Genomic DNA, 27,916 nt, shown 5'->3' on the forward strand with positions numbered 1-27,916 from the left:
ATTATTACTTTGATTCATTCAAATTTATATAAAAAAATGGTTATATATAAATTTTTACTATTAAGATGATAACATTTTCATAAATTAAGTGTAAAACAAAAGGTACGATAATACGCGATAATTATCATATCACCCCTCATGAAAAAACAAAATGAAAAAGTTAGAGATAATTTGATTTTTTTTAATAAATAATAATATTAACAACGATAAGATGCTAAATTTTAATATAAAAATTTAAAATACTATAAACAATAAAATGATTTCATTTCTCAAAAAAAAAAATCATTGTAATATCATTACTTCAAATAGCACAATCATTAGTTGAATGCGCGAAATTTCAGAAATTTCATTTTGCTGCAGCCGACAGAACATGATTGCGCGAAGGTCGAAAGTTTTAGGCAAATTCAAGGAATGCGCCATTAGGAATGCGCTGAACAAAATCTCACATTCAGGTATTGCGCCAAATGGTACAGCGAGTTCGCTTCTTTTAGAATTATTTCGAAATCATGCTTTTTCCCCTAAATTTGACGCCAAGCTTGCTGGTTCCAAAAATTTGGCCTCAATTAAATATATGGGGATTTACATACATACCACTTTATTCCATGAGATTTACATATCTAACATCCTAAACATTAATATTACATGCTTACCACTCATTGAATAATTTTGAATGCATGGAATGAAATATTAAAGTTTATAGGTATTTGATATTAAAATTATATATATATATATATATAATATTAAAATTTGAATATTAATATGTAAATAAAATGATAAAAAAAGGTATGTATGTAAATAAAAAAAAAATGTTACATAAAAATAGAATGCAATATAATAATGAGACGCATGCATTTAACTGTTCATTTCCACACTCCACCAGTTGACCGGTCTCCAGAAGTGGCGCCACACGGGAATGAGGCCGAAAGCGTCAGTTAGTTGGACGGACTAGGATTAGTAAAGCTGAGAGGCGGATAACCGAACCACGTGATTTATTGTCCCTACGCCTTTAAAGCCGAACGAATAAAGCAGGGAATGACAGCCGACAAATAAGGAAAAGAGGAGGCTTCGTCGGCGAGGATGATGCTTCTCCAGTACATCTTTGGAGGCGTCGTCACCTCTCTCTTAGGGTTTCTTTTGCTTCTCAGGCATCGACATGCGAAGAAAAATGAATCCGGCAAAGCGGGAATTCATGCGGTGAGGACGCAAACAGCGAGAGCGGGATCGCGCTGCTCAGCCGATGTCATCGTTGTAGGAGCCGGCGTTGCTGGATCCGCACTCGCCTACACGCTCGGTAAGGTAAAGTTTCTTTTTCACAAACCCTTTGTTTTCTCATTTTGATTTTCTCCATTGAAGGCTGGTTCTTTCTTCGGCGGAACTGGATTAGCATTGTTCTGTTGTTGTTTCTTCTTTTTTGATTTGGTATTTGCTATATGCATATATTTTCTTAATTCTGATTAAGTTCAGCGAGGGTTGGCGATGCGTTTTGTTGTGCGGTTGTGTGCTTGTGTTTTTTTCCTTTTCTTTTTAAGCGTTGAGCTGATCAAATCCAATTATATTAGGATTTGCTTAATATCACCTTTGTTTTTTTTGTTTTTATTCTTAAATTTAGAAAGCATGCTTGTTTCTTATATATTCTTATCACAATTAGCCTCCTCCATGGACCGAGGCTACCATCACTATAATCAACAGTTTAAAGTCAACTTATTCAATATTCAATAAAAATAAAATGAGCATAATTTAAAGATATCTCAGAGCATGAACAAAGCATACTAAAAATAAAATCTAAAAAATAAAAAATCCCATAGAGCCTCTTAGTAATTAGCGAGTTCAAATTTAGGTTGATTGTGAAGTGATAAAACCCATCAACTGTTCAACCATTCTCCTCAATATATTCAGTTCAATTTTTGATTAGCTGTGTCAAAATTAATATAATACTTTGCAGGAGTTGTACAAGACTCGATAGAAAGTTTTTTCTCCAACAAAAAATTCTATCTTCAAGTCATGTTCTAAATAGTAAAATAATAGCAATAACAAACTAACAATTGCTATCAAGTCACTCATCGCCCTAAAAAAAGTTAATATGATATATTACACTTATTCAAAATGAATTTAAAATTTTTAAGACCGGCTCTGATCAATCAAAATCCTGTTATTATATTATTGCCTTAATCGGGCATGGTTGCGTAACGTAGGATGCAACATTTATGGTTCTACAATTTTTGTTGGGTGTTGTGAGCACATTAAATGTAGTATTTTTTAATCGTTAGTGGGAGGCAAATTTGTCAACTACTCAACTTCCCTGTTCATTTTGTTTTCTGTTGAATGAAGAAAAAACGATACATTGCCATTCTGCAATTGAAGAGACCGTTGCCTTGGTTGCCTTGAATTCTATGTAATCGAAACGTTTTGTTCCTGCCAATTGATCCATCTACCTTCTTATCTGGTAGATTGCTGATGTTTAATCGGTTTAAATGGTTACTGAGGCTTCATTTGAGATAGTTTTCTTACTGCTTTCTAAAATAGCTTTCGAGTAAATTTTTTTTGAATTAAAAATTTTTGAACTTGAAAGCTGCTTTAGAAAGCAGTAAAAAAGTTGCTCAAATGAAGCCTTAATTTGCAAATATATTAATATTTGAACAAAATTGTATCAGGTTGGACTGATTCTCTAAAGGCTACTCTACACATATACTTGATGTTTGACCATATTTTCTACATTTAAACTCAGCTAAACAGGCAATTTTCTTAATTGTATTAATATCATGATAACATTTGAAGAAGTTCATAACCTTGAATATAAAATTCCTCAAAGGTTGTATGGCTATAAGTAATATTCAACTCAAATAGGATTCAGTAAATCTTATAAATCTAAATTTAATAAATTCTGAGAGAGTTAAAATTGAAAAAACTATTGAAATAACAATTATTAATTTTTTTTTCAATCATAATAAACTATTTCTCTATTTTATTATGATTTAAGATTATTATAGGAAGATAAGAAATTGAATTTAATAAATAAATCTTTTTTAAATTAAATCTTATTTCAGGTTGCCAAAGAGCCTTTTAATGTCGTTTTGCTGTCGTGAGAGGACTCCCCTGAGAATTACGTGGGAGTAAACGATAGAAAGTGACAGAGAGTGAGTTTTTATATCAAATAGTTTTTTAGATTTTAATCCATTTACTAAATCTGGACCATCCCCTTTACAATTATAACTACAGTCAAAGACTTTTGAAAATGCTTCTAATGCAGCTACAGACAAATTCACTATAACGGTTCTTTCTTTAGCAGGATATTGCATAACCGTTGTTAGGGAAACACGGCTATGCCTTTAGTAGTAGTTTGAAGTTGATCTTCTCTTTTCTGCTACTAAAGCATACAGGTTACCTTAAGATGGCCTTATTCTTTTCTGCTACCAAACATGCGTGAACGCTTAATTAAACCACTGGCGCAACACAGCTTATAGATCCCTTATTCAGGCAAAAATGAATTACGAGTATTTCTGTGATTTAATTGATACAAGAACTATTTTGAACATGGTTATGCTTAGAATTTACAATATTTTAGTAAATATTTGTGGTACTTCTGTTTATTGTGAGCGAATAAGGCAAATAGTCATTTTTCTCTGTAGTTGTATACTGATATAAGAAGTGGAATTTCAGTGCGAGTTTGAATTTATTTGTAGATTTTCTCTCATATCTTGACAATCAAAGGCCCCATAAAATGTTGAATATAGATGTTATTCGAAGTGCTTGTTATTTTGACAAGATTAATTGACCTTGCTTCTTTATCATTTCTTGTAGGCTGGCCGTCGAGTACATGTAATTGAAAGAGATTTGGCAGAGCCTCATAGAATCGTTGGTGAATTTTTACAACCAGGAGGCTACCTGAAATTGATTGAGTTGGGCCTTGAGGGTAAATTCTTGGTTCTGCCCATTTATTCAAGTTTCTCTTACGCATAAATAACCAAATTTATTTTCTAGTTTTTTTTATTTCTTTCGCGGGGGGGGGGGCGCGGAGGAATTAAGGACATTGCTCAATTTTCATTAACAAAAATAAATACGAAGCTAAGCCAGCAAAACAAGAGAAAGAGCAATAGCTGCAGAAAAAAGGCAGGCTCCAGAAATAAAAAAGAGCTACAACCTGTAGAAACAAAAACTATGAGAACCTGTGGCTATCAAAAAGAAGAAACCAGAACTAACTAAAAAAGCCTGAAGTTAGAGATTTAAGTGATTTCAGCAAGAGCTGATAGTAGTGGCAAAGGAGTTCCCCTTGTTGCCATTGCTACTACTTTATTTTTTAGAAAGTGTTTTTTTTTTTTTCCAATGATCTTTGGAGGATTACATTGTTACAATAAATGCTTTCTCATTCTTCGATGCAGACTGTGTTGAAGAAATTGATGCTCAACGAGTTGATGGTTACGCACTTTTTAAAGATGGGGAGAATACAAAGCTCTCCTATCCTTTGGAGAAATATGGTTCACGTGTTGCTGGCAGGAGCTTTCACAATGGACGTTTTGTACAGAGGATGCGGGAAAAAGCTGCATCTTTACCCAAGTAATTATACTTCATTTGGATCGTATTCTGTATATGTATATTTTTTTATAAGTGGACGCTCTAAGGCTTTATCATGGTTAAAGCTAATTACACTCTAAAATGAACAAACTAAAAGGCTGAACTTCCCTTTGCAATATCCAACTACTAATATACAATTATTTTTCCTTTTTTTAAAACTTAGTTTGCTTCCATTCAGTTACTTTTGTTGGGATCATAAAAACCCTTATCTTATGAGCAATTTCTTACGTAATGCACCAATTCTGGAGCAATTCAGAAGGATTAAATCAATGCTTAATTTACTAAAAAATAAAATTAGAAATCAAATAAACTCAAACATTGGTAGACCAAACAGCCACATGGGAAGACCAAACAGCAACCAAAACCCCTCCAAACCAGCCCTTATCTTGACTGCATCAATAAATGATAAGCCATAATTGTGGACTAGTTTTAGCAGGATGCTCCTTATGTTGTATATATTTTCTCATTATGGATAAATAAACAGCTTCTGTGGTCTTCTTTGCTTTAGTGTTCTTATGGAGGAGGGAACTGTCACATCTTTGTTTGAAGAAAAGGAGGTCGTTAAAGGAGTGATATATAAGAGTAAAGCTGGTGAAGAAATGCAAGCTTGTGCTCCTCTCACTATTGTATGTGATGGCTGCTTTTCAAACCTGCGGCGCTCTCTCTGCTCTTCGAAGGTAAAAGGATTACATACTTCAGATCGTTCTGTCCTAGTAAATTTTATTCTTGGCTTTCAAATTTTTTCCTTTTTTATGCTATTCTTAGTTGTTATTTATAATTTAAAGTTAAAATTAGATCCAGTAGGAAGTGATGCTGGACTTCAACGTTGACATAATTGGTTTAGATATACACCTAGTTCAGGTTGTTTGATGACGATCTTATTGTTCAGGTGGAAGTCCCATCTTCGTTTGTTGGCTTGATCTTGGAGAACTGCAAGTTACCATTTCCAAACCATGCGCATGTTATTTTGGCAGATCCTTCACCCATTCTATTTTATCCTATAAGTAGCACAGAAGTTCGCTGCCTGGTTGATGTACCTGGTCAGAAAATTCCTTCCATTGCTAACGGAGAGATGTCTAAATATTTGAAGACTGTAGTAGCACCACAAGTATGCTCTGATTTTGATATTGCTCTATCGTTGATATTTCTTGTTTGGGTTGTGTTGTTCCATTCATGCTTCCTAATTATGAAATGCACCTCTCTCTCTCTCTCTCTCTCTCTCTCTCTCTCTCTCTCTCTCTCTCTCTCTCTCTCTGCAGTAATATTCTTTTCTTCTTGCACTAGAGTAGATCTTATGGCAGATTTACTTCTGCTTCTTTCAGATACCAAGTGAAATGCATGATGCCTTTATTGGGGCTGTAGATAACGGTAGAATAAAAACTATGCCAAATAGGAGCATGCCAGCAAACCCTCTTCCAACTCCTGGAGCACTTCTAATGGGAGACGCATTTAACATGCGGCATCCACTAACAGGTGGAGGAATGACGGTGGCATTATCAGATATTGCTGTGCTTCAGAATCTCCTTGAACCACTGCATGATCTCCATGATGCATCTTCTCTGTGTAAATATCTGGAATCCTTCTACACCTTACGAAAGGTTTGCCTATACACGTTTTAAAGCTTTACTAGGATACATACAAATTAAATGTTCTAGTCCCTGGGCCTAATGGAGTGATTTTATATGTTGATTTTTGTTTAATATTTACCTTAACAATATTGTACTTTGCTGTTTTTTAGCCTGTTGCTTCTACAATAAACACCTTGGCTGGTGCACTGTATAAGGTTTTCAGTTCCTCACCTGATCAGGCAAGGAATGAAATGCGGCAAGCATGTTTTGACTATCTGAGCCTTGGAGGAACTTGTTCAACTGGACCTCTGGCTTTACTATCTGGTCTTAATCCCCGTCCATTGAGCTTAATTGCCCATTTCTTTGCTGTTGCCGTATTTGGGGTTGGTCGTCTCATGTTGCCATTTCCTTCTCCAAAGCGCATTTGGGTTGGAGCTAGATTGATTGCGGTGAGTCAGAACTTTTCATATCTTTGTTGAATTTAATGTCTAGACCTGGGACTTATTTTAATCAGCATTAAAGATTATCTCTACGGGTTAGACTCATGTTAGTCCTGTTTATTCAATTTGGAGTTGGTTTATATCATTCTCTACTAATTTTGAAGCTACAATTTAAGTTCCATGATTTTTTTTTCCAGTGTTTGAATTAATCAGCAAATGCAAGGTTCTTTTCCTTTTGGTCGCAAGCATGTAGTATACCATGTTCATGTAATCATTTACGATCCAGTTACTGACTTTATATGAGGAGGAAATTGGTCACGATTTGATTTTCTAATGCCCTATTTCTCAGTGTCAACTTTGATATGGATACCTTGTGCATGAAACCATGAATTATGAGCCTCAAACCAAATATGCATGAAGATAATGCATCAGTCTGAAATGCTTTGTTTTTTATGAACATCAAACGGATTGGTAAAAAGTTGTTACGATCATTAATTGTGCAAAAATAAATGAAATCAAGAGCATCATGTATTTATGGAAGTATGTCTATTAGATCTTTAGTCATTTCAACTTGCCCGGCGCATGCTTGTGATAGTTGTTTCAATTATGTCACACAACACTAAGAAATTCACTATGAAAATTAGGAGAAATTGTACTGATCTCTTCTCTCACACTCTCTACTTTTCTCTCTTAACTTCCCGCTTTGTTCTATACTCAAAACAGACAATAGATATTTTCCATAACCCAAAAAGACACAACCCGTCAAGTGAAACAAGAAAAACAAGGAAGAAAAATTACTTAACCAGACTCGCAGCACCGCGATGTCATGGTTTGGAGCGCCGCAGTGCTTCGCTCTCTATCTCCAGTCCAACTTGCAGTGCCACAGTGCTGGCTTTGGAGCGTTGGCCCTTGGCTTTCTGTCTCCAAGTCAAGATGCAGCGCCGCCATGCTACATCCTAAGACACTGTAGTGCTTGTATGAATAATTGTTTTTAGAGCACTGCCCCCTGCAACCCCCTGGAGAGTTCAATTGATGAAATTGAGGCCTGAGTCAATAATATAACTCAATTGATCGACACAATCAAATTTCACATAGAACTAATAGAATATAAAGTCATCTTATATTTAGGCTTCTTTTTTTGTTGCAAATCTATGAAAGCTTAACTCACAAAAGCTTCACTTTGAAAATTATTTTCTCAAATTGAAATGAGGTTAGTAGCAAAGTGTTTCAGTTGGTTTCTTTCTAGTTTAAGGGTAAAACCAACAACCTTCAAGAATTGAAAGTAATGGACTAGTGTTGTAGTCTCATTTGATTTGATTTACTTGGGTAAAGCCTTGTATAGTTAGGGAGAGGATCACACTTCTCACTTCTAAAAGTGGAAAAGTCATTTAAGAAAAATGTTTATTTTTTGGGCTGTTTGGTTGAAAGTAAAGTGGGCGTAAAGTATCATTTTGTAGTGATATTGAAATATATAATGTAAAATAAACCAAATGCAATGCAAAGTATTCTAATTTATTTTTGAGGTAAAATAAAATCATCCAGGTTTTGAGTGAAAACCTTTTTCACTGAAACCAAGTAGCCTTTGTCACCACTCGCCAACATGACCCGTATGCCAACCACCACCATCCTCACCACTGGCCACCGCCGCCACCCGCCGTTGGCCGTGCCTCATCGGTAACCACCGCTGCTTCTCGCCGTCGGCTACCCCTCAGGCCAACATCATACATGTCAATGGTGCAAAATGGCGCATTGGCGCAAGACGCATGCTATTTTGTTAATATGTTATAAGTTTTAAATTATAAATTAAAATTAAATATTTCAATGTTTATATATTTATATCACAATCAATTATTAATTAATTAAACATCAAATTAATAAAATATCATAACAATTTTAAAGGATTTAACTTTTTTGTTGGATTTAAAGCTATCATTTTTGTTATTTTGTGGAATTTAAGCTAAATTATGCTTAAATTATGCTCAAATCTATTGATGTAAGTTTATGTAGGATTTAAATTTGTCATTTTTATTGTTTGATAGGATATTTATGCTTAAATTTTAATCTAATCAACCTATTATTTATTATTTAATAGTATTTAATATTAATACAATAATAATATCAAATTTTTGTCTCACTACATAGGGTCGGCTATATTTAATAATAATAATAATATATTATTTTACATCGTGAGCTAGGAACTGACACCTAAACTTTTGTCAAGTTTTGAAGTAGCACCCGTTTAGAAAATTAATGATTTTCTATCACTGTTGTGGTCAAGTGGTCCATTATGCGCTTACTTTGACGGGCCATGCTTCACTTCCTAACTAAATTAACTATTACTTTGGTCTTTATTTTATCCTTGTGTTCAGTGTTGATGTAGATGTAAGGGCTCATTTCTTTGATTGGACCACATACGTTTGTGGACACATGAAAAAAAAAAAATTATTGCTTTATTTGGTGAGCGTAGCACAAGGAGAGTTGTGTACGGGCCATGCTTCACTTCCTAACTAAATTAACTATTACCTTGGTCTTTATTTTATCCTTGTGTTCAGTGTTGATGTAGATGTAAGGGCTCATTTCTTTGATTGGACCACATACGTTTGTGGACACAAAAAAAAAATTATTGCTTTATTTGGGGAGCGTAGCATTACTCTGGTGAGGTATAAATATGTGGCATTTACTGTACTCGTGGATTTCTTTTACCAACTGATGGTTGTTCTCTGAATTAGGAAAATTATTCTATGAGGATCCTGGACGGTATCCGGAGACCAACCAGAACGCTCCACATCATTGTTTTGCTCGGTAGCGCTATGTACCGGGTGACGTGGCACGTTCTGATTGGCCTCCGAACCGTCTAGTGTCCGCACATAATATTTTCTCATGAATTAGATGCTTCGCTTTGTAGTTACAAAAAAGTTCAACTAAGGTTTTATTTGGGACAGTTTTAGACAACTTTTTTTTCTTCTTCTGTTTTTAATAGATTTTTTACTTAAAAAAAAATCGTTTTACAAAACAGTAAGAAAGTCGATATTGTATATGAAACACTTGTTTCTTTACTAGTACTTTCATGTTTACTATCCTTTCACAGTGCTTCTAAAGCGAGATTTGAATTTTTTTTTTGTCTTCTGTATCTATCTATTGAATATTGACTACTGTTCTTTGCAGAGTGCATGTGACATAATTTTCCCTATAATAAAAGCAGAGGGGGTTCGACAAATGTTCTTTCCTGCTACTGTTCCTGCTTATTACCGGAGGACTCCTATACAATGAGAACTCCATATCAAACTCTGTATCATTTACTGTATGTAATATTTCCAGCGAACCTTCACTCAGTATTATCATGGAATAACTGAAAGCTGTTTAATATAATCTTACAACAGTGCTTTTATATGTAGTTTTACATGCAATTTATAAGCTGTAGCGTCCATTTTCTGAGTTACTGTTCACTAGAATTTTGCCTATTGGTTTCTTTGTAGCCATTGTACTTTTGTTTATAGCTACTGCATGATACCAGTATTTCTGAAATGCTTCTATTTACTCAGTTAATTCTATGTACATACTAAAAGATTTGGCACCTTTAAGGATGAAGGTTTAAGTATTTTATTCATTAAAAGATTCAATCAGTTTATTATTTAGAAGCAAACTTTAAGTATAATTAAGCAATCACACAAGCAATATTTGAATTAAAAATTCCATGAATCCTTGTAGAGGATAGCAACTCCATCTTTTAAGCAAAATTTGTGTATTTCTTTGTCTCATGTTGTAAAAGAGATTCCATAAATATGTAGTGGCTTTATAGTGGAAAAGAGAGTTGACTAGATTTAGGTTTTATTTGGGATAATTTTTTTGCTACTTTCTAAAATAGTTTTTTAGTAGAAATTTTTGTATTAGAAAGCCGTTTTAGAAAATAGTAAAAAAGTTATCCCAAACGAAGCCTTGATTAGTTCAATGCAATTGGAGTATTGCTTTGTGAGGAAATAAATAATAGAACACAGTGGTCCTCTCCTATTAGAGAACAATTATTAGGTCAGGTGACCTGACGTAGCTCTACATTCGGATGCTAACAACATGTCGCCACGTGGTTTTACTCAATACCGCGCGGCCCGACGACTTGACCCCGGATTGATATGTTCGCATATTGCTCGGTATTACTCTAGGTATTGCTTGTCAATAATGAAAAATATCGCTCTATGAAGACCAATACCGAGCAATACCGAGAAAAACTCGGTATTGCTCGGTATTGCTCAGTATTACACGGTATTGCTCGGTATTGGTCTTCACATAATGCTATTTCTCGTTATTGCCGAGCAAAATCGATCAATACCGAGCAAATATCGAGCAAATACCGAGCAATACCTAGCAACACGCGAAAATAGCAATCTCGTCTCTGTTCCGGGTCGGGGTTGTCGGGCCGCGCGGTAAATAGTGAGAACACGTTGTACTATTTTACTGACGTCCGAACGTAGAGCTACGTCAGGTGACCGAACCAAATAAAAGTTCCCTATTAGAAGAGTTTAATGAGTCTTTGTAGAAAGTATATTTTTATCATCATATAATTATCTTTATAATTATAAGTTATCACCTCTTCATTTTCACCACTTCATAATCGGTAGCTAAGCCACTTTCTCTCTTTACATTATGATATAAAGTTCACACAATAATAAGGCCCATCTTCTCTATTTGATTATGACGCAAATATTTGGTGATTTTTAATCTCTTCTTGAATTTCTTTGATGAGATATTAATCTTTTTTTGCCTCCCTTAAATACTACAAAAAAATTTAGACCTTGATGGCTAGCCAATGTTGATCCTTGTGAGATTTAACCCTTCTTGGAATGGGATGAAGATCTTATTTTCTAATACAAACTTCAATTAGTTATCTTATTAGGCTTCATTCGGGACAATTTTTTTACTGTTTTCTAAAGCAAATTTTTAGTGCAAAATTTTCATGAAAGCAAAAAAAAGTAGCGGCAAAAAGCTATCCCAAATGAAGCCTTAGTCTCTACATTCAAATCATTTTTTTTTTCCTTTATTATTATTTTTTTACTTCAATTTTTCAATAGGCGAGGAATAGTTTTCTCATATATAAAGTCATTATCTGCATTTTTTTAACTATTTAAAATAGAATTCTCAAAAAGTGATAGAAATAATGCATAACAATTAGAATAAATATTCACCTTTCATCATATTCAACCATTTATAGACATAAATAAAACTTCTATCATCAACATCTAAAGGTGAAAAGTTTTATATTATCATTATCATCTCTATCAACATGAGGAAGAAAGTTGATTGTCATCATCGTTATTATCAAATATAAAAATAATGATGTTGTAATTTTAATCATGTAAATATGGAAAATTTTTATTTTCATCCAAAAAGGAAGGATATATTCTATTATTTTTAAATTATGAAGCGTGGAGAAATCAAGAAAGATTTTAATCACTATAATGAAATCAACACTCTTTTATATAGGGTTGGAAAAATTTTGAAGCAAAATTATATGGAAAATTTGGCCTCCCCTCTCTCTCTCCTCTTTATGATATGGCACCATGTGCAATGAAGAAAGATTTGAACACTTAGTTCAATCAAGGATCTTTTCAAAATATTATTTCCAATCTAATTTCTTGGAGAATCAAACAAGCAAGATTTGAATTAAAAACTCTATATGGATCCTTGAAACAATAGATCCATCTCTCTTTTACAAAGATTTTATGTATTTTCTTTTTTCATAAAATTATAATGGAGATTCTATAAATTTATAGTGTCTTTGTAATAGAAGATAAACTTTAATAGATTCAACATTCAAGTAGTCTAATATAATTGAAGTTTTGCTTCTTCTTCTCATCATCTTCTTTAAATTTGTTTTTTATCACACTCGTAGATCATATCTTTGGTGAGTTTTTGTGTGATGAAATAATTTTTTAATAATTTTTTTTATCTTCTTATACTTCATACTCATGTCATTACTCTCTAATATCCTGTCCAAATTATGTTAATTTTCATTCAAAAAGATTAACAAATGCGCTTGACTTTCCTAATTAATGATACATCTGAACTAAATTTGATATGTGAAATTACTTATATAATTTCAAAATATATAATTGATATGAAGATTCATTCTTCTAGAATTTTGTGATGTTTTTGTGATTCATAATTATATAAATATCCTTCTTAGCTCGGATCGATCTTCTCAAAATATAATTTTTGTGATTTAAATTTAGGAACTTAATTCTTGAATAAAACGTGAACACAATAAGCCCATCACTTCAAATTTCTTGTAACTACACTAGATATCTATCTAAGGTTTCGCTAGAGACAACTTTCTTACTGTTGTCCCAAACAATGCCCAAGTCTTATGAAAATATACAAACCAAAATTTTGAAGTATTTATTTCTACTATTTTCTTAACAAAAAAAGTCTTAAGGATCAATACTACATTTATTATATAAACCAGGATTATCATTCAACAATCTTTCTTCAAACAAATATTAAATTTTAAGAATGCAAAATCTAGAAATTTTCTTTTGCATTTATTTCTACTATTCTCTTAACAAAAATCTAGAAATTTTCTTTAGTATATAACTAATTTGTAGCAAGGAAAATCTTCCTCTTATTCATTTTTACATCAATTGATCATGATCTTCTATAAACTAGGAAAGCAATCTTCAATTTTATGCTTAAAGTTGTAAACCATTTCTCTCTAATTATGTACAACTTATTTAGTCATGGGTGATCATATAGGCAATCTTTATTACTTATTTCTTCCCATGTTTTCTCAAATTTCTCCTCTAAACCACACTTAGTCATACATTTATAAAATAATCTTTAGACAACATTGTCACCATTGAAGCAATGTACTTTAGATAGAGCTCTCTTTGATAAGTGTCACTATCATAGTTGGATTTGTGTATGGGTAAGATATTTTTAATAGCCCTACTCATTTCATGATTCTAATATAGAAATATTGTTTTTGAATGCTTGCCATCAACACTAATAGTTATTTCAAAAGTTCATGTAAAAGATTCAATAATTTTCTCTAACAAAAATGCCACACCAAATAGAATATTTTATCAATTATGATTAACACTAATAAATGTAGCACAACCAACATTATGGTTATTTAGTCGACAATCTAGATTAGGGGAAATTTTTAAAGTAAGCATGATTAAAAATTTAATTATGTGATTAAGTATCGTTAAAAAAAATTTAAAACTAGGCAAAATCGCCCTTTAAACGGGCGACTTAGTGCTGACTCAACACATCAGTTGCCAGCTCAACAAATTAATGATGTAATAAGTCGCCCCTTAAATGGGCGACTTGCTACAGTAATAAATAATAAAATATATTTTTAAAATTGAGCTGCCTTCCTCTTCTGTTTCTTTGATGTTGATTAGCGTTGAAAGTCTCTGCCGCTAATAGCCTAATAGAATCCATAAATGGAACCTGGTGGCGGAGCAGTACAGATTTTTTTGATTTTAGGAGTATTTTGATAGTGGATTGAGAAAATGTCTCAACTAGTTATGTTTTTGCTTTTTTTTTGGGTTATGGAGGTGTTAGCTTTAATTTTAGGGATTTGAGCTAGGTTTTGTAGGAACCTAGGAAATTCATGTAGGGAAGGAAGAAGAAGACGGGAGAAAATAGATTTTCTTTTCTTTTTTTTTTTAATAAGTTTTCGAAGTGTTTGCTTCTGTAAAGAATCTCAACGCACGATCACGTTTCAAGGATTTGGACTGTTCGGAAAGCTGTGGGGAGGGAAGATAGAGCTCTAATAATCATTTGTTGAGCCATTTTTTGAAATAATCTAATTTAAGAAAATAAAAAAATTTATATTCTACTGTTTTTTAATGTATCAAGTCGCCCGTTTAATCGGCGACTTGCTACAGTATCAATTAGATGACCTGGCAACCATGTGTTGAGTCAGCACTAAGTCGCCCGTTAAATTGGCGACTTTGCCTAGTTTTAAAATTTTTTTAAACAATACTTAATCACATAATTAAATTTTTAATCATGCTTACTTTAAAAATTCCCCCTCTAGATTATAGCATGTGTCATTTCTTCAGCACATTTATTCTATTATTTTAAATTTCTCTGGGTGATAACTTAACAGGCGATGGTCTTCCGGCTTTGTGAGAACAAGATTTTGAATTTGAATAAATTTGAAAAGTTTTAAAATACAAGTATTTATATTCAACTTTAAAGTTGTACACAATTATGCATAGGTGATTTTTTGGAAGTTCTTCTTATTTTAAAATTGTATATATATGTGTATGCCCTATGAACACAAATTAATGGTTGTGCATATTTTCTTTTAGCAGTATATTTTTGTGCTTTACATAGATGTGTGAATCCATTAAATTTCAAATTAAGAGTCCTACATAGTTATGTATTGGTGTTTATGTCCATAATTTGCAATTCACTAGATTAGTGCTATTAATTAATTACAATTTTTTTCCTTATGCTAATGTCAAGCATCATTTTTTTTTACTAAAATCAATAGCATTAAAAGTGTTTAAATCAATAATGATTTTAATTCTACAGAATTTGTTATTTGATTGATTAATAAATATGACTACAATTATTTTTAATAAAAAGAATATTTTTTAAATCAAGAGCATCATGCATATAGTTCGTTAAACTTAACAAAAGCTCAATTATGTCTGAAAACTTGATAACAGATACTAATAATCAAATTTAAACATGATTTAGAAATTGAGTTATGTTGAAGTTTGGCTCGGGTTTGATAAGAAAATGAACGAACAAGTTTAAACTCAGCTCAACTCGATTCATTTTCTACTATAGAAAACAAGATTTAATAATTAGTTAAAATCCTAAAACATATAAAAAATAACACCTTTCTAATAAAAACCCTAAAACATGAACTAATTTGCAATAAAGTTTCTATAACTCTAATTTACTTGGAACTTCTCGGTATTGTTTCTCTTCCTCCAATGGATGGTCCAAGCTTGACAACTAGGTGGCAATCTGAGTCCGACAGGCTTCGGGGCCTTTTTTAATTTCTCTAATTTTGTATTACTTCTCTTCTTTCAGATTGCAGTGAAATCTGTTGGTTATTATGATAATTTAGTTGTTGTTATTTCGTGTTTTGATTTCTTTTGGCCTTTATTTGTAAGTCCTTTTTCATTAGTGGAATAAAATTATTGTTTATTAAAAAAGAGGTTTCTATAATTCTAATTTACCTTTTGTAAAATAAAATCATCTTGCTTGTGCAAAAGACTTCTCTAGGCACATCATTCTAACTAAATTGTAGGGACTTTATAAATTACTTGAGTGCTCTTATGATTTATGTAGTTGTAAGTTAATTTTCAATTGAATCACTGTTTTATGCCTTTCAACAAATGACTTGCCATAGAGAGGTGAAATCGATCCAACATCATTCTTACAAAACTTGATAGTACTAAAGCTTTTTCATTTAATTATAATTTCAACTTATAAGACCACTAGAAATGATATTGAATGCAGGTTTGATGTACATAATCACCAATATCTCCTTAACCAGATTTAGTTGTAGTGTTGTACTTTGGTTCATAAACCGTTGATGTAAAAAAACTCAAATTGAGCTCTCATTTTACTACAATATGTAAATTATATACTAATCATGAGCATAATGCAAGCATCTACTAAAGTAGATCATACAAAAGAGTGTTTAATAAAATATTATCATATGTATTTCTAATCTTCACTTTAAATATTACATCAATATCAAGTATGTTGTCACAGATATTCTTTCACTTTGGTTATTTATATTTAACGAAGAAAACTTTCTCTTCACATATAGAATCAACTATTATAAGGTATAAACTTTTACTAAGTATGGTGAACCTTACTATGAAGAACTATTGAATAATTCTTAACTTTGCAAGTTTATATTCACAACCAAAGGAACATCTCCTTTGTCAACAATGAATGTTTGAGATATCTTCTCCCCAGATGCTATAACATCCACAATATAGGTACCATGAAATCCTCTAAATTTAAACTCACCTTGATCATCAGTTTTTCCATAAGCATGTGAAAGCCACTCTTCCTTTAAAGCAAGAAGTCTCTTACCTGCTTCATTTAGATCTCCTTCAGCATTAACCAAGTGTGCATTCTCTCTACTCATGAACAACTCCCAAAAACCCCAAAGCATAATTCCTTCAACAGATGGATGAGCATATGCTTCTCTAAGCATCACTTCCAAGTCATCAGCACGAACATACTCATTCTCTGCTGAAACATCAAGCTCAGTAAACCAGATTGGAAGTCCAAGAACTCCCAATTTGTCTAATGCTTGGCTCACTATTGGACCTACTGGTTTATCAATATGACCTTGTACTCCTATACCAGTAACAGCTGCTCCTTGCTCCTGTAAATCTAAAATTTGTTGAATATACTTCTCAGGAGATGCACGGGTGTCGGTTGCATCCTCAATGTGATAATCATTTACAAATAATTTAGGAGAGGCATCCAATTGAGTAGCAGTTTTGAACATATTAGCTCTAATATCTTTGCCTAGTCTGTCCTGATAGAAAGAACCATGAAGCATCTCATTGTCCACATCATAGTGCTTGAACTTGCCTTTGTACCTCAACATGAGACTGGTTATGCGGTTTTGGACTGCAGCCTCCAGGTCATTCGTGCTCAGAGCCTTCACCCATGGCTGCACGACAGATTCTACTTCCCAGAAGATACAATGGCCTCTGACATCAATTCCATTTTTGTTGCAGAAATCTAAGAGCTCGTCGGCATCTGTGTAGTTTAAGATTCCCTGTTGTGACTCTGTCCAGTACCATTTGAGCTCATTTCCAAAAACTCCCCAATTGAAATTGTTCACAAAGAAGTTGACATAGTCCTCATTATCTATGTTCATTCGACTGATACATGCCCCTATTGGGAAACTGTTCTTTATCTGTTTGACACTTACTATTGTTCCTAGGAGGTCCTTCACGTTTGATCCGAAAATTTTCAATATTACATCACGCTTCCTCACCTATAAAAGCGGTGTTGACTATAGTTTATTCATGAATTTATTTTTAATTTCATGTAATAAGGTACATCCACAAAAAATTAGTATAAACTAATCATTCAGCCGTTGTTTTCAACTATTAATGGGTTATTTAAAAATAAATAAATAAATAAATACTCAATATTGAGCATAAAAGAAGTTACCTTGTTAGTGTGTTTCTTTAGATGTTTGAATCTTGTTATCCTATCAACTGGAAATATTTGTAAACCTGCAACCATAAAATCAACACCTGGAGAAGGGCCCTGAACATACACAATAACTCTGGATGGTAGCTTCTCAATTCGAAACGATCCACCGATTTCATACCATCTATCATCTATAGCTTCTACTTGGCCCCCATTCACCCATTGGCTATCAACACCAACAGCAACATTGATATTTTGAGGGCCACTTTTGTCTGAACCAATTCTAACCCAAGCTGATACTTGATATGTCACTTGGAGCTTTAGGCTATCGGTGATCACCTGAGCTGGTCCCATCCAAGTCTGGGAACGATTGGTGACAAGAATGTAGTTACCATTTAATGGTTCGGGGTTTCCTAAGGACTCCTTTGCCATTGGAGGGAGAAGAAGAGGAGAGCCATTAGCGATGGTTAGAGTGCATGAACCAAGAGGAAACCATCCATTTATGCTATCATTAAGGCTGCTGTTGGTGATTATATTTACACCATATAAAACATCCTACAAAAGCAAAGAATTTTAGTTTGATTTAGCAAACTTAAGTGTAGTTGTATTAGGAATGAGCACCAAAGAATTTTAAATTTAGGCCATGTATACTAATAGTAAAATATTTTTTAACATAAAAATATAAAAACTTAAAATAATGAGCAAAGGGTTCTGCTAGCTAATATTTGCAACTCAACTAGCAACAAGGTTATTATATATTTACATATGTATTTTAATAATTTATCTATTAATTGAGAGTCAGTAATATTGGTTATCTAGTAATCACTTTCACACGAATTTTTTTTCAAATCATTAATAATAATGTACCCAAAGCTAATTCAATCATATGGAGGTGGCATTGAAGTTGTATGCTCTTTCACCGTCACTCAATCATAATATAAAGTACCAATTAAGACTCATGGGTCACCAGCCAAGAACCACTCGATCTAACTCCACAATCCTTCAGGATATCACTTGTTAGAGAATTTGAATGAAAAAGGTGTAAAAATTGCATATCATAAAATAATGGTTCAATCTATTTTTAAATCAAAAGTTTATGCAAATTTGTAAAAGCCAGCAATATTAGGACTTGGCATTTAGTTTAAGTTTCCATATGAAATTATTCTCGAAGGTACATAAGTTTTTAAGATTTGGATCACGCATATCCTTTTTTTTTACCTATAAGATTGTCATCCTAAAAGCCTATCATGTGTTGCTCCTTCCAAAGCTAACGTTTCAACAATCACAACGTACACTCTTTGGATTCACAATGCGACATATCTAACCCAATGTCTACTCATAGTCCACTCAACAAGTGGTATCAAAATTGTTGCTTTTCGACTAGGATCGAGTGGTTCATGTGGTTTGTAGCTCTTATAAGACTTTGATATGTTATGTCATGGTTGGGTAAAGTTTAAGAGTGGGTGAACCTATGAAGCCTCTGTACGTAGCATTAAGTGAATTTTGGTATATGATAATTTATAGCGTTTTCATTTGAGGGGCAGTGATGAAAATGTGAAGTGTTTTCACATGAAGGGGATATTATTTTGACATGTTAAGCTTTGAGTTTACTCTCACATCAAATGGTTAAAAAGTGTTTTTAATATATAAACACCAATTGATTTGTTGTTATTCATAATCCTGAGCTTTTGGGTTGAACATATATTTGACTATTTATGCATCTAGCCTAACTCTTGTATGTATTTGATTCACTCCTCATATATAACATAAAGTTATAAGGTCAAAAAGAGACGGGATATAATTAATACACTTTTTATAGTTTGAGTGATGGTTAATTTGTCAATCTTACCTCTGTATCAGGAGGAGAAGAAGGTGGGAGCTTCTCTGCATGTTTAACCACAAAACTGTTCACAAGGACATCAGTTCCCGGCGGTGGTCCTTCAAGATATATAACTGCCTTTGAAATTACACTATTAATAAGAAACTTTCCTTTAAGCTGCACCCAATCTGTGTCTGTTGCCTGCACACTATAATAAGAGAAATCTTCTAATTATCAAGGATCATTTTGCATATTAAGAGTTTTTTTTTTACACTATTTTTTGTTCTAATTGGTTGCACACTTGAGTGTAATAATGATTTTTCTCTGATCATATAGGCAATCTTTATTACTTATTTCTTCCCATATTTTCTCAAAGTTCTCCTCTGAACCACTATGTTGTGTTTGAATGCTTGCCATCAACACTTCTTATAGTTATTTCAATCATTCATGTAAAAGATTCAATAATTTTATCTAACAAAAATGTCACACCAAATAGAATTATAGCATGTGCCATTTCTTCAACACACTTGCTCTATCATTACAAATTTCTCTGGGAGATAACTTAGCAGGTGATGGGCTTCTGACTTTGTGAGAGCAGAATTTTGAATTTGAATAAATTTGTAAAGTTTTAAAATACAATTATGTATATTCAACTCTAATGTTGTACACAATTATGCATAGGTGATTTTTTTTGGAAGTTCTTCTTATTTTAAAATTGTATATAGTTGCGTATGCCCTATGAACACAAATTAACATTTGTGCATATTTTTTTTCTTTACTAGTTGTGTGAATCTATTAAATCTCAAATTAAGAGTCCTACATAGTTATGTATTGGTATTTATAGCCATAATTTGTAATTCACTAGATTAGTGCTATTACTTAATTACAATTGTATTCCTTATGCTAATATCAATTAAACATCTTTTTTTTTTCTTACTAAAATCAATATCATTAAAAGTGTTTAAATCGAGAATGATTTTAATTCTACTTAATTTATTATTTGATTGATTAATAAATATGACTACAATTATTTTTAAAAATAAGAAATATTGTTTAAATCATGAGCATCATGCATATAGCTCATTAGACTTATCAAAAGCTCAATTATGTTTGAAAACATGATAACAAATACTAATAATCACATTTGAACATGATTTAGAAATTGAGTTATGTTGAAGGGGCTCAGGTTTGATAAGAAAATAAATGAACAGGTTTAAACCATATAAAACTAAGCTCGACTCGATTCATTTTTTAAGAAAAATCTTAAAACATACAAAAATTAACACCTTTCTAATAAAAACCCTAAAAACATGAACTAATTTGCAATAAAGTTTCTATAATTATAAAAAAAGCTTCTATAATTATAATTTACCTCTTGTAAAATAAAATCATCTTGCTCATGCAAAAGACTTCTCTAGCCATGTCATTTTAACTAAATTGTAGGGACTTTATGAATTACTTGAGTGTTCTTATGATTTATGTAGTTGCAAGTTAATTTTCAAGTGCATCACTAGTTGTTTTATGCCTTTCAGCAAGTGACTTCCCAGAGAGAAGTGAAATCGATCCAACATAATTCTTAGGAAACTTGATAGGACTGAAGCTTTCTCATTTAATTATAATTTCAACTTATAGGAGCCCACTATAAATGATATTGAATGCAAGTTTAATGAACAGAATCACCAAATATCTCCTTAACCAGCTGTAGTTGTAGTGTTGTACTTTGGTTCATAAATTGTTGATGTAAAAAAATCTCAAATTGAGCTCTCGTTTTAATTACTACAATATGTAAATTATCAACTAATCATGAGCATAATGCAAGCATCTACTAAAGTAGATCATACAAAGTGCTTGATAAAGTATTATCAGATGTATTCCTGATCTTCACTTTATATATTACATCAACATCAAGTATGTTGTCACAGATATTCTTTCACTTTGGTTATTTCTATTTGATGAAGAAAACTTTCTCTTCGTATATAAAATCAATCGTAAGGTATAAACTTTTACTAAGGACGGTGAACCTTATTATGAAGAACTATTGAATAATTCTTAACTTTGCATGTTTATATTCACAACCAAAGGAACATCTCCTTTGTCAATACTAAATGTTTGAGAGATTTTCTTCCCGGATGTTATAACATCCACACTATAGGTACCATGAAATCCTCTAAATTTAAACTCACCTAGATCATCAGTTTTTCCATAAGCATGTGAAAGCCACTCTTCTTTTAAAGAAAGAAGTCTCTTACCTGCTTCATTTAGATCTCCTTCAGCATTAACCAAGTGTGCATTCTCTCTACTCATGAACAACTCCCAAAAACCCCAAAGCATAATTCCTTCAACAGATGGATGAGCATATGCTTCTCTAAGCATCACTTCCAAGTCATCAGCACGAACATACTCATTCTCTGCCGAAACATCAAGCTCAGTAAACCATATTGGAAGTCCAAGAACTCCCAATTTGTCCAATGCTTGGCTCACTATTGGCCCTACTGGTTTATCAATATGTCCTTGTACTCCTATACCTGTAACAGCTGCTCCTTGCTCCTGTAAATCTAAAATTTGTTGAATATACTTCTCAGGAGATGCACGGGTGTCGGTTGCATCCTCAATGTGATAATCATTTACAAATAGTTTGGGAGAGGCATCCAATTGACTGGCAGTTTTGAACATATTAGCTCTAATATCTTTTCCTAGTCTATCCTGATAGAAAGAACCATGAAGCATCTCATTATTCACATCATAGTGCTTGAACTTGCCTTTGTACCTCAACATGAGACTGGTTATGCGACTTTGAACTGCAGTCACCAGGTCATTCGTGCTCAGAGCCTTCACCCATGGCTGAACAGCAGATTCTACTTCCCAGAAGATGCAATGGCCTCTCACATCAATTCCATTTGTGTTGCAAAAATCTAAGAGCTCGTCAGCATCTGTGTAGTTTAAGATTCCCTGTTGTGACTCTGTCCAATACCATTTGAGCTCATTTCCAAAAACTCCCCAATTGAAATTGTTCACAAAGAAGTTGACATAATCCTCATTATCTATGTTCATTCGACTGATACATGACCCGATCGGAAAAGTGTTCTTTATTTGTCTGACATTTACTGTTGTTCCTAGGAGGTCCTTCGCATTTGATCCAGAAATTTTCAATATTACATCGCGCTTCCTCACCTATAAAACCAATGTTGACTATAGTTTATTCACAGATTTGTTTTTAACTTCATGAGTAATTTCATTCAGGCGTTGATTTCAACTGTTAATGAGTAATTTCAAACAAACAAAGAAATAATCAATATTAAGCATAAAAGTAGCTACCTTGTTAGTGTGTTTCTTTAGATATTTGAATCTTGCTATCCTATCAACTGGAAATACATGTAAACCTGCAACCATAAAATCAACACCTGGAGAAGGGCCTTGAACATACACAATAACTCTGGTTGGTAACTTTTCAATTCGAAACGATCCACCGATTTCATACCATCTATCATCTACAACTTCTACTTGGCCACCATTAACCCATTGGCTATCAACACCAAGAGCAACATTGATATTTTGAGGGCCACTTTTATCTGAACCAATTCTAACCCAAGCTGATACTTGATATGTCACTTGGAGCTTCAGGTTATCAGTGATTTCTTGAGCTGGACCCATCCAAGTCTGGGACCGATTTGTGACAAGAATGTAGTTACCATTTAATGGTTCAGAGTTTCCTAAAGACTCCTTTGCCATTGGAGGGAGAAGAAGAGGAGAGCCATTGGCGATGGTTAGAGTGCACGAACCAAGAGGAAACCATCCATTTATGTCGTCATTAAGGCCACTGTTGGTGATTATATTTACACCATATAAGACATCCTGCAAAAGCAAAGAATTTTAGTTTGATTTAGCAAACTTAAGTGTAGTTGCATTAGGAATGAGCACCAAAGAATATTAAAGTTAGGCCATATATACTAATAGTAAAATCTTTTTTATCATAAAATATTAAAACTTAAAATAATGAGCAAAGGGTTGTGCTAGCTAATATATGCAACTTAACTAGCAACAAGGTTATTATTAATTTACATATATATTTTAATAATTTGTCTATTAATTGAGAGTCATTAATATTGGTTATTTAGTAGTCACTTTCACATAGAATTTTTTTTCAAATCATCAAATATCATGTACCTAAAACTAATTCAATCATACGGAGGTTTCATTGAAGTTGTCTGCTTTTTAACCTTTACTCAATCATAATATGTAGAACCAAGACTCATGGGGAGCCAAGAACCACTCGATCTAACTGCACAATCCTTAATGATATCACTTGTTAGAGAATGTGAATAAAATAGGTTTAAAAATTGGGTATCATAAACTAATGGTTCAATCCATTTTTAAATCGAAAGCTTAGGCAAATTTGTAAAAGCCACCAATGTTGGCTTGGTATTTAGTTTTAGTTTCCATATGAAATTATTCTTTTAAGATGCATAAGTTTTTAAGATTTGGATCACTGATATCCTTTTTTTTTCCTATAAGATTGTCATCCTAAAAGCCTATCATGTGTTGCTCCTTCAAAGGCTAAAGTCTCGACAATCACAACATACACTCTTTGGATTCGTGATGCGATATATCTAACCCAACATTTAGCCATAGTTCACTCCTCAACAAGTGGTATCAAAATTGATGCTTTTCGACTAGGATCGAGTGGTTCATGTGGTTAGTACCACTTATAAGACTTATATGTTATGTCATGGTTGGGTAAAGTTTAAGATTGGGTGAACCTATGAGGCCTTTGTAGCATTAACTGAACTTTAGGTATATGATAATTTATGGTGCTTTTATTTGAGGGAGAGTGATGAAATTGTGAAATGTTTTCACATGAAGGGGATATTATTTTGACATGTTAAGCTTTGAGTTTAGTCTCACATCAAATGGTTTTTTAATATATAAATACCAATTAGTTTGTCATTATTCATAATCTTGATCTTTTCGGTTGAACATATATTTGACCATTAATGTATCTTGCCTAACTCTTACTCTCATTTGATTTACTCCTCACATATAACATTAAGCATTAAGGTCAAAAAGAGATGGGTTATAATTAATACACTTATTATAGTTTGAGTGGTGGTTAATTTGTCAATATTACCTCTGTATCAGGAGGAGGAGAAGGTGGGAGCTTCTCTGCATGTTTAACCACAAAACTGTTCACAAGGACATCAGTCCCCGGCGGTGGTCCTTCAAGATATATAACTGCCTTTGAAATTACACTATTAATAAGAAACTTTCCTTTAAGCTGCACCCAATCTGTGTCTGTTGCCTGCACACTGTAATAAGAGAAATCTTCTAATTATCAAGGATCATTTTGCATATTAAGAGTTTTTTTTTTACACTATTTTTTGTTCTAATTGGTTGCACACTTGAGTGTAATAATGGGAGATCGTGATTACATACCTAACCCACAATTCTTATGTATTTACATATCAATTATTTAAACTATGATATTTGCATACATAAATTTACGAGTCTCAACCACATTAGAACATATGTATAAAAATATATTTATTTCAATTTAAAATAATTAATATTAATGATATTTTTTTGTTTAATTTAAAATTTTAGGTGTTACTTAGTACATTAGTGAAAGCTCTTATTTTACATTAAGGGGCAACCTTTAATTTCACTATCTAAGGTTCAAATTCTCTATTGTAGGAGATAACTATCCGATCACAGCCATCTATTCTTAATTGGATGATTGTGATTGAATCGAGCAGTTTTTGTTCGTTTCATTCTTAAACATCCTATCAGAAAAAAAAAAAAAAAGGAAAAAAAAAAAAAAAAAAGGAAAAAAAAAAAGCAATCAATCCCGCCCATCCATTCAGAACATAATGACTGATGATATATTTGGTTATCTGCCAAACTATAGAGAATTTAGACCCCAACTATCAAGAATGAAAAGAACTTATAATCATTAAGCAATATTTACTTATAATAAAAAAAATTTATTTTGAACAGTTTTTTTATTTTTTCTACAGTAGTTTTTTAGTAAAAAATATTTTAAAAACAGCTTAAAAATTATAATCAAAAGTTCTTCCAAATAAAAGCCTGCATCACTTCTTATATGGCCTAAGGCTTCGTTTGAGATGGCTTTCTTACTGCTCCTTAAAATAGCTTTCTATCATAAATTTTTTAAAAAGCTGCTTTAAGAAGCAGTGAGAAAGCCTTCCAAAATGAAGCGTAAGACTTTGCAAGCAAAGCTAATAAGCAAATTTCCTTTATTGAAAACTTCCTAAAGAGTGAAAGAACTTGGAAACCAAATAAGAATACTTACGTAGCTATCCCAATGTACTGTTCCCTTCCAATCTGTGTTTGAACCCAAACTGTGGCTCGCACATCAAATGGACTAGAACTACCAAATAACCTGACAATGGCAGTGACTTCGTAGGCCAGCTTCCTCGTCACTCTGCCAGTTATCTCTTGCTGAATCCCGTTCCAGTTCTGTGTGCGTTCAGTTGCAGAAGCAAAGAACTTTCCACTGAGAGGAAGCACCTTTCCATCTTCAATGGAGTCTTGTAGAAGAATCTTACATCCTCTTGCAGACCAGTTATTCAGGCCATCCTCAAATTCAGGGTTGAGTATTATGTTTTGATCTTCTTCAGCAACTTGCGTTTTGATAATCTCCTTAGGAAGTAGAAGAGCAAAGTTTCTACTTTTCAGTAACTATGAAAAGAGTTGTGAAGGGAGTGAAATATTCAAATTTTGTCTGTTTAATTTGGATTCTAATCATCTGTGGTTATTTTCTACTTCCTGCTCAGTAGTATTAAGTTGTTTTTAAAAAAAATTTAAAAATGTTCATTTTGAAATACATTTTTTATTTATTTTAAAAATACTTGTATTAAAAAATACAACAAAATTTAATTGGCCAAAAGCCCTTAACAACACAGTATCCTAAACCATTGATCCAAACATTATAAATTGAAGCAGAATTTGGTTAATAATAGAACAAATACCTCAGAAAAAGCCATGTTCCAGCTGCCTCACTGTAGTAGAATGTCCAGCTTCCTTAACTAAATAAATAAGCAATATCATTAATAGTAATGGAAACACAGGCTTCATTTGAGATGACCTTCTTTATGCTTTTTAAAGCAGCTTTTGACTTAAAAACTGTTTTAAGAAGCAGAAAGAAAGCATCCCAAACGAAGTCATAACCAGCTGAACATTTGAGTTCTAGAGAGAAGAAACTTGCCTCAAACTGGGATATTTCTAACTTGATCTAGACTGCAACTCCTCTGACAGAAAGCAGAAACTCATTACCTCTATATACACTTCTAAGGTTTCCAGTCTCCATCCTCCTCTCAAGTGACTTCAAGAGGAGGTGAAAAAGAAAAAACTGAAGGGCACCAACTACCGAAAGCTTAACCAGGATTGCAAGCCAAAGAAAATGCTGTTTGAATGAGAGAGAATGAAGATTTCTTATGTCTTAGTTTATCATTGAAACCATATGACTTTATAGCTTTTGTAAATGGACTGTGATGGTTAGATAAGAAGCTTTGCTTGGGGTTGCAGATTGCTTAAGCTTAGTTATTGGACTTGAAAAACTTGTACTCAATGGAAGAATTTCCGTCTTTTTGGGCACTAAAACACTCTTTATTTGTAGTTTAAAACTTGAAGCAACAAAACAAATATATGCTTTACGGTAGTGAGATTAAGGATTAGTTGAAGAATGGGACTGTGGAGATGAATATAAGATTTCAATTAAGTAGTATTAAATGGAGTTATTAAAACAGCATTTTAATCACTTGGAACCAAATTGTATGCTTTTTCCTTTCCATTCTAAGTTGCTAATTAAGGTTTTATTTGGAGAAGTTTTTCATGTTAAAAATTTCTTTTTCAGTCACAATTTCAAAAATAATTTTTCAAAAATAAAATTTTAAATTAAAACAAAAGTTTTGAAATAACAATAAAAAGCTATATTTCAAATACATATTATTTTTTCTAATTATTATTTTTTACCACAAAAGAAATAGCCAAACAAAACCTAAAATTATAGGTCTGCTTGGGATGGCTGTATCATATTATAAAGTTAGAAATGAAACTGTTATAAGAGGAAATAATTTTATTATTCTGGTTACAAAAATCAAGTTTTATCATAATTTTTTTGAAAAATACTAAGAAAACCACAATCAAATAAAATTGTGATTATTGACTGAAAAGTAAAGCAGCAGAGAGCTATCCCAAATAGAGCAAATGTTTGATATGATAAATCAGTTCAGGATATGAATCTAACTGTTGCAAAAACATAGGCTTTGTTTGGAAAATCTTTCTTATTGCTTCTTAAAGCAATTTTTAGTACAAATTTTTTAATTTTTATACTAAAAACTGCTTTAAGA

At 32.6% G+C, this 27,916-nt stretch overlaps 3 protein-coding genes across 3 annotated transcripts; 1 reads left to right on the forward strand and 2 right to left on the reverse strand.

Annotated features, from left to right (window-relative positions):
• Positions 1 to 1,008: 1,008 nt before the first annotated feature.
• Positions 1,009 to 10,026, forward strand: LOC110115472 (squalene monooxygenase-like). Its single transcript, XM_020848717.2, has 8 exons — positions 1,009 to 1,296; positions 3,799 to 3,910; positions 4,377 to 4,551; positions 5,078 to 5,246; positions 5,459 to 5,677; positions 5,892 to 6,167; positions 6,308 to 6,586; positions 9,743 to 10,026. Exons 1-8 carry the CDS (start codon positions 1,078 to 1,080, stop codon positions 9,845 to 9,847), a joined length of 1,554 nt encoding a protein of 517 aa, XP_020704376.1. The 5' UTR covers positions 1,009 to 1,077; the 3' UTR covers positions 9,848 to 10,026.
• Positions 10,027 to 16,440: 6,414 nt separating this feature from the next.
• Positions 16,441 to 19,967, reverse strand: LOC114581027 (endo-1,4-beta-xylanase 1-like). The gene is made up of 4 exons (XM_028700315.1): positions 19,852 to 19,967; positions 19,581 to 19,758; positions 17,750 to 18,286; positions 16,441 to 17,570 (listed from the first exon to the last, which is right to left on the reverse strand). The coding sequence occupies exons 1-4, from the start codon at positions 19,965 to 19,967 to the stop codon at positions 16,449 to 16,451; spliced, it is 1,953 nt and encodes a 650-aa protein (XP_028556148.1). The 3' UTR covers positions 16,441 to 16,448.
• A 1,632-nt stretch (positions 19,968 to 21,599) lies between these two features.
• On the reverse strand, positions 21,600 to 26,551 carry LOC110115418 (endo-1,4-beta-xylanase 1). Its single transcript, XM_028700316.1, has 5 exons — positions 26,537 to 26,551; positions 25,858 to 26,246; positions 24,676 to 24,853; positions 22,866 to 23,402; positions 21,600 to 22,721 (listed from the first exon to the last, which is right to left on the reverse strand). Exons 1-5 carry the CDS (start codon positions 26,549 to 26,551, stop codon positions 21,600 to 21,602), a joined length of 2,241 nt encoding a protein of 746 aa, XP_028556149.1.
• Positions 26,552 to 27,916: the final 1,365 nt, after the last annotated feature.

The sequence above is a fragment of the Dendrobium catenatum genome, unplaced genomic scaffold (assembly GCF_001605985.2).
Source record: "Dendrobium catenatum unplaced genomic scaffold, ASM160598v2 fragScaff_scaffold_1483, whole genome shotgun sequence".
Lineage (NCBI taxonomy): Eukaryota > Viridiplantae > Streptophyta > Magnoliopsida > Asparagales > Orchidaceae > Dendrobium > Dendrobium catenatum.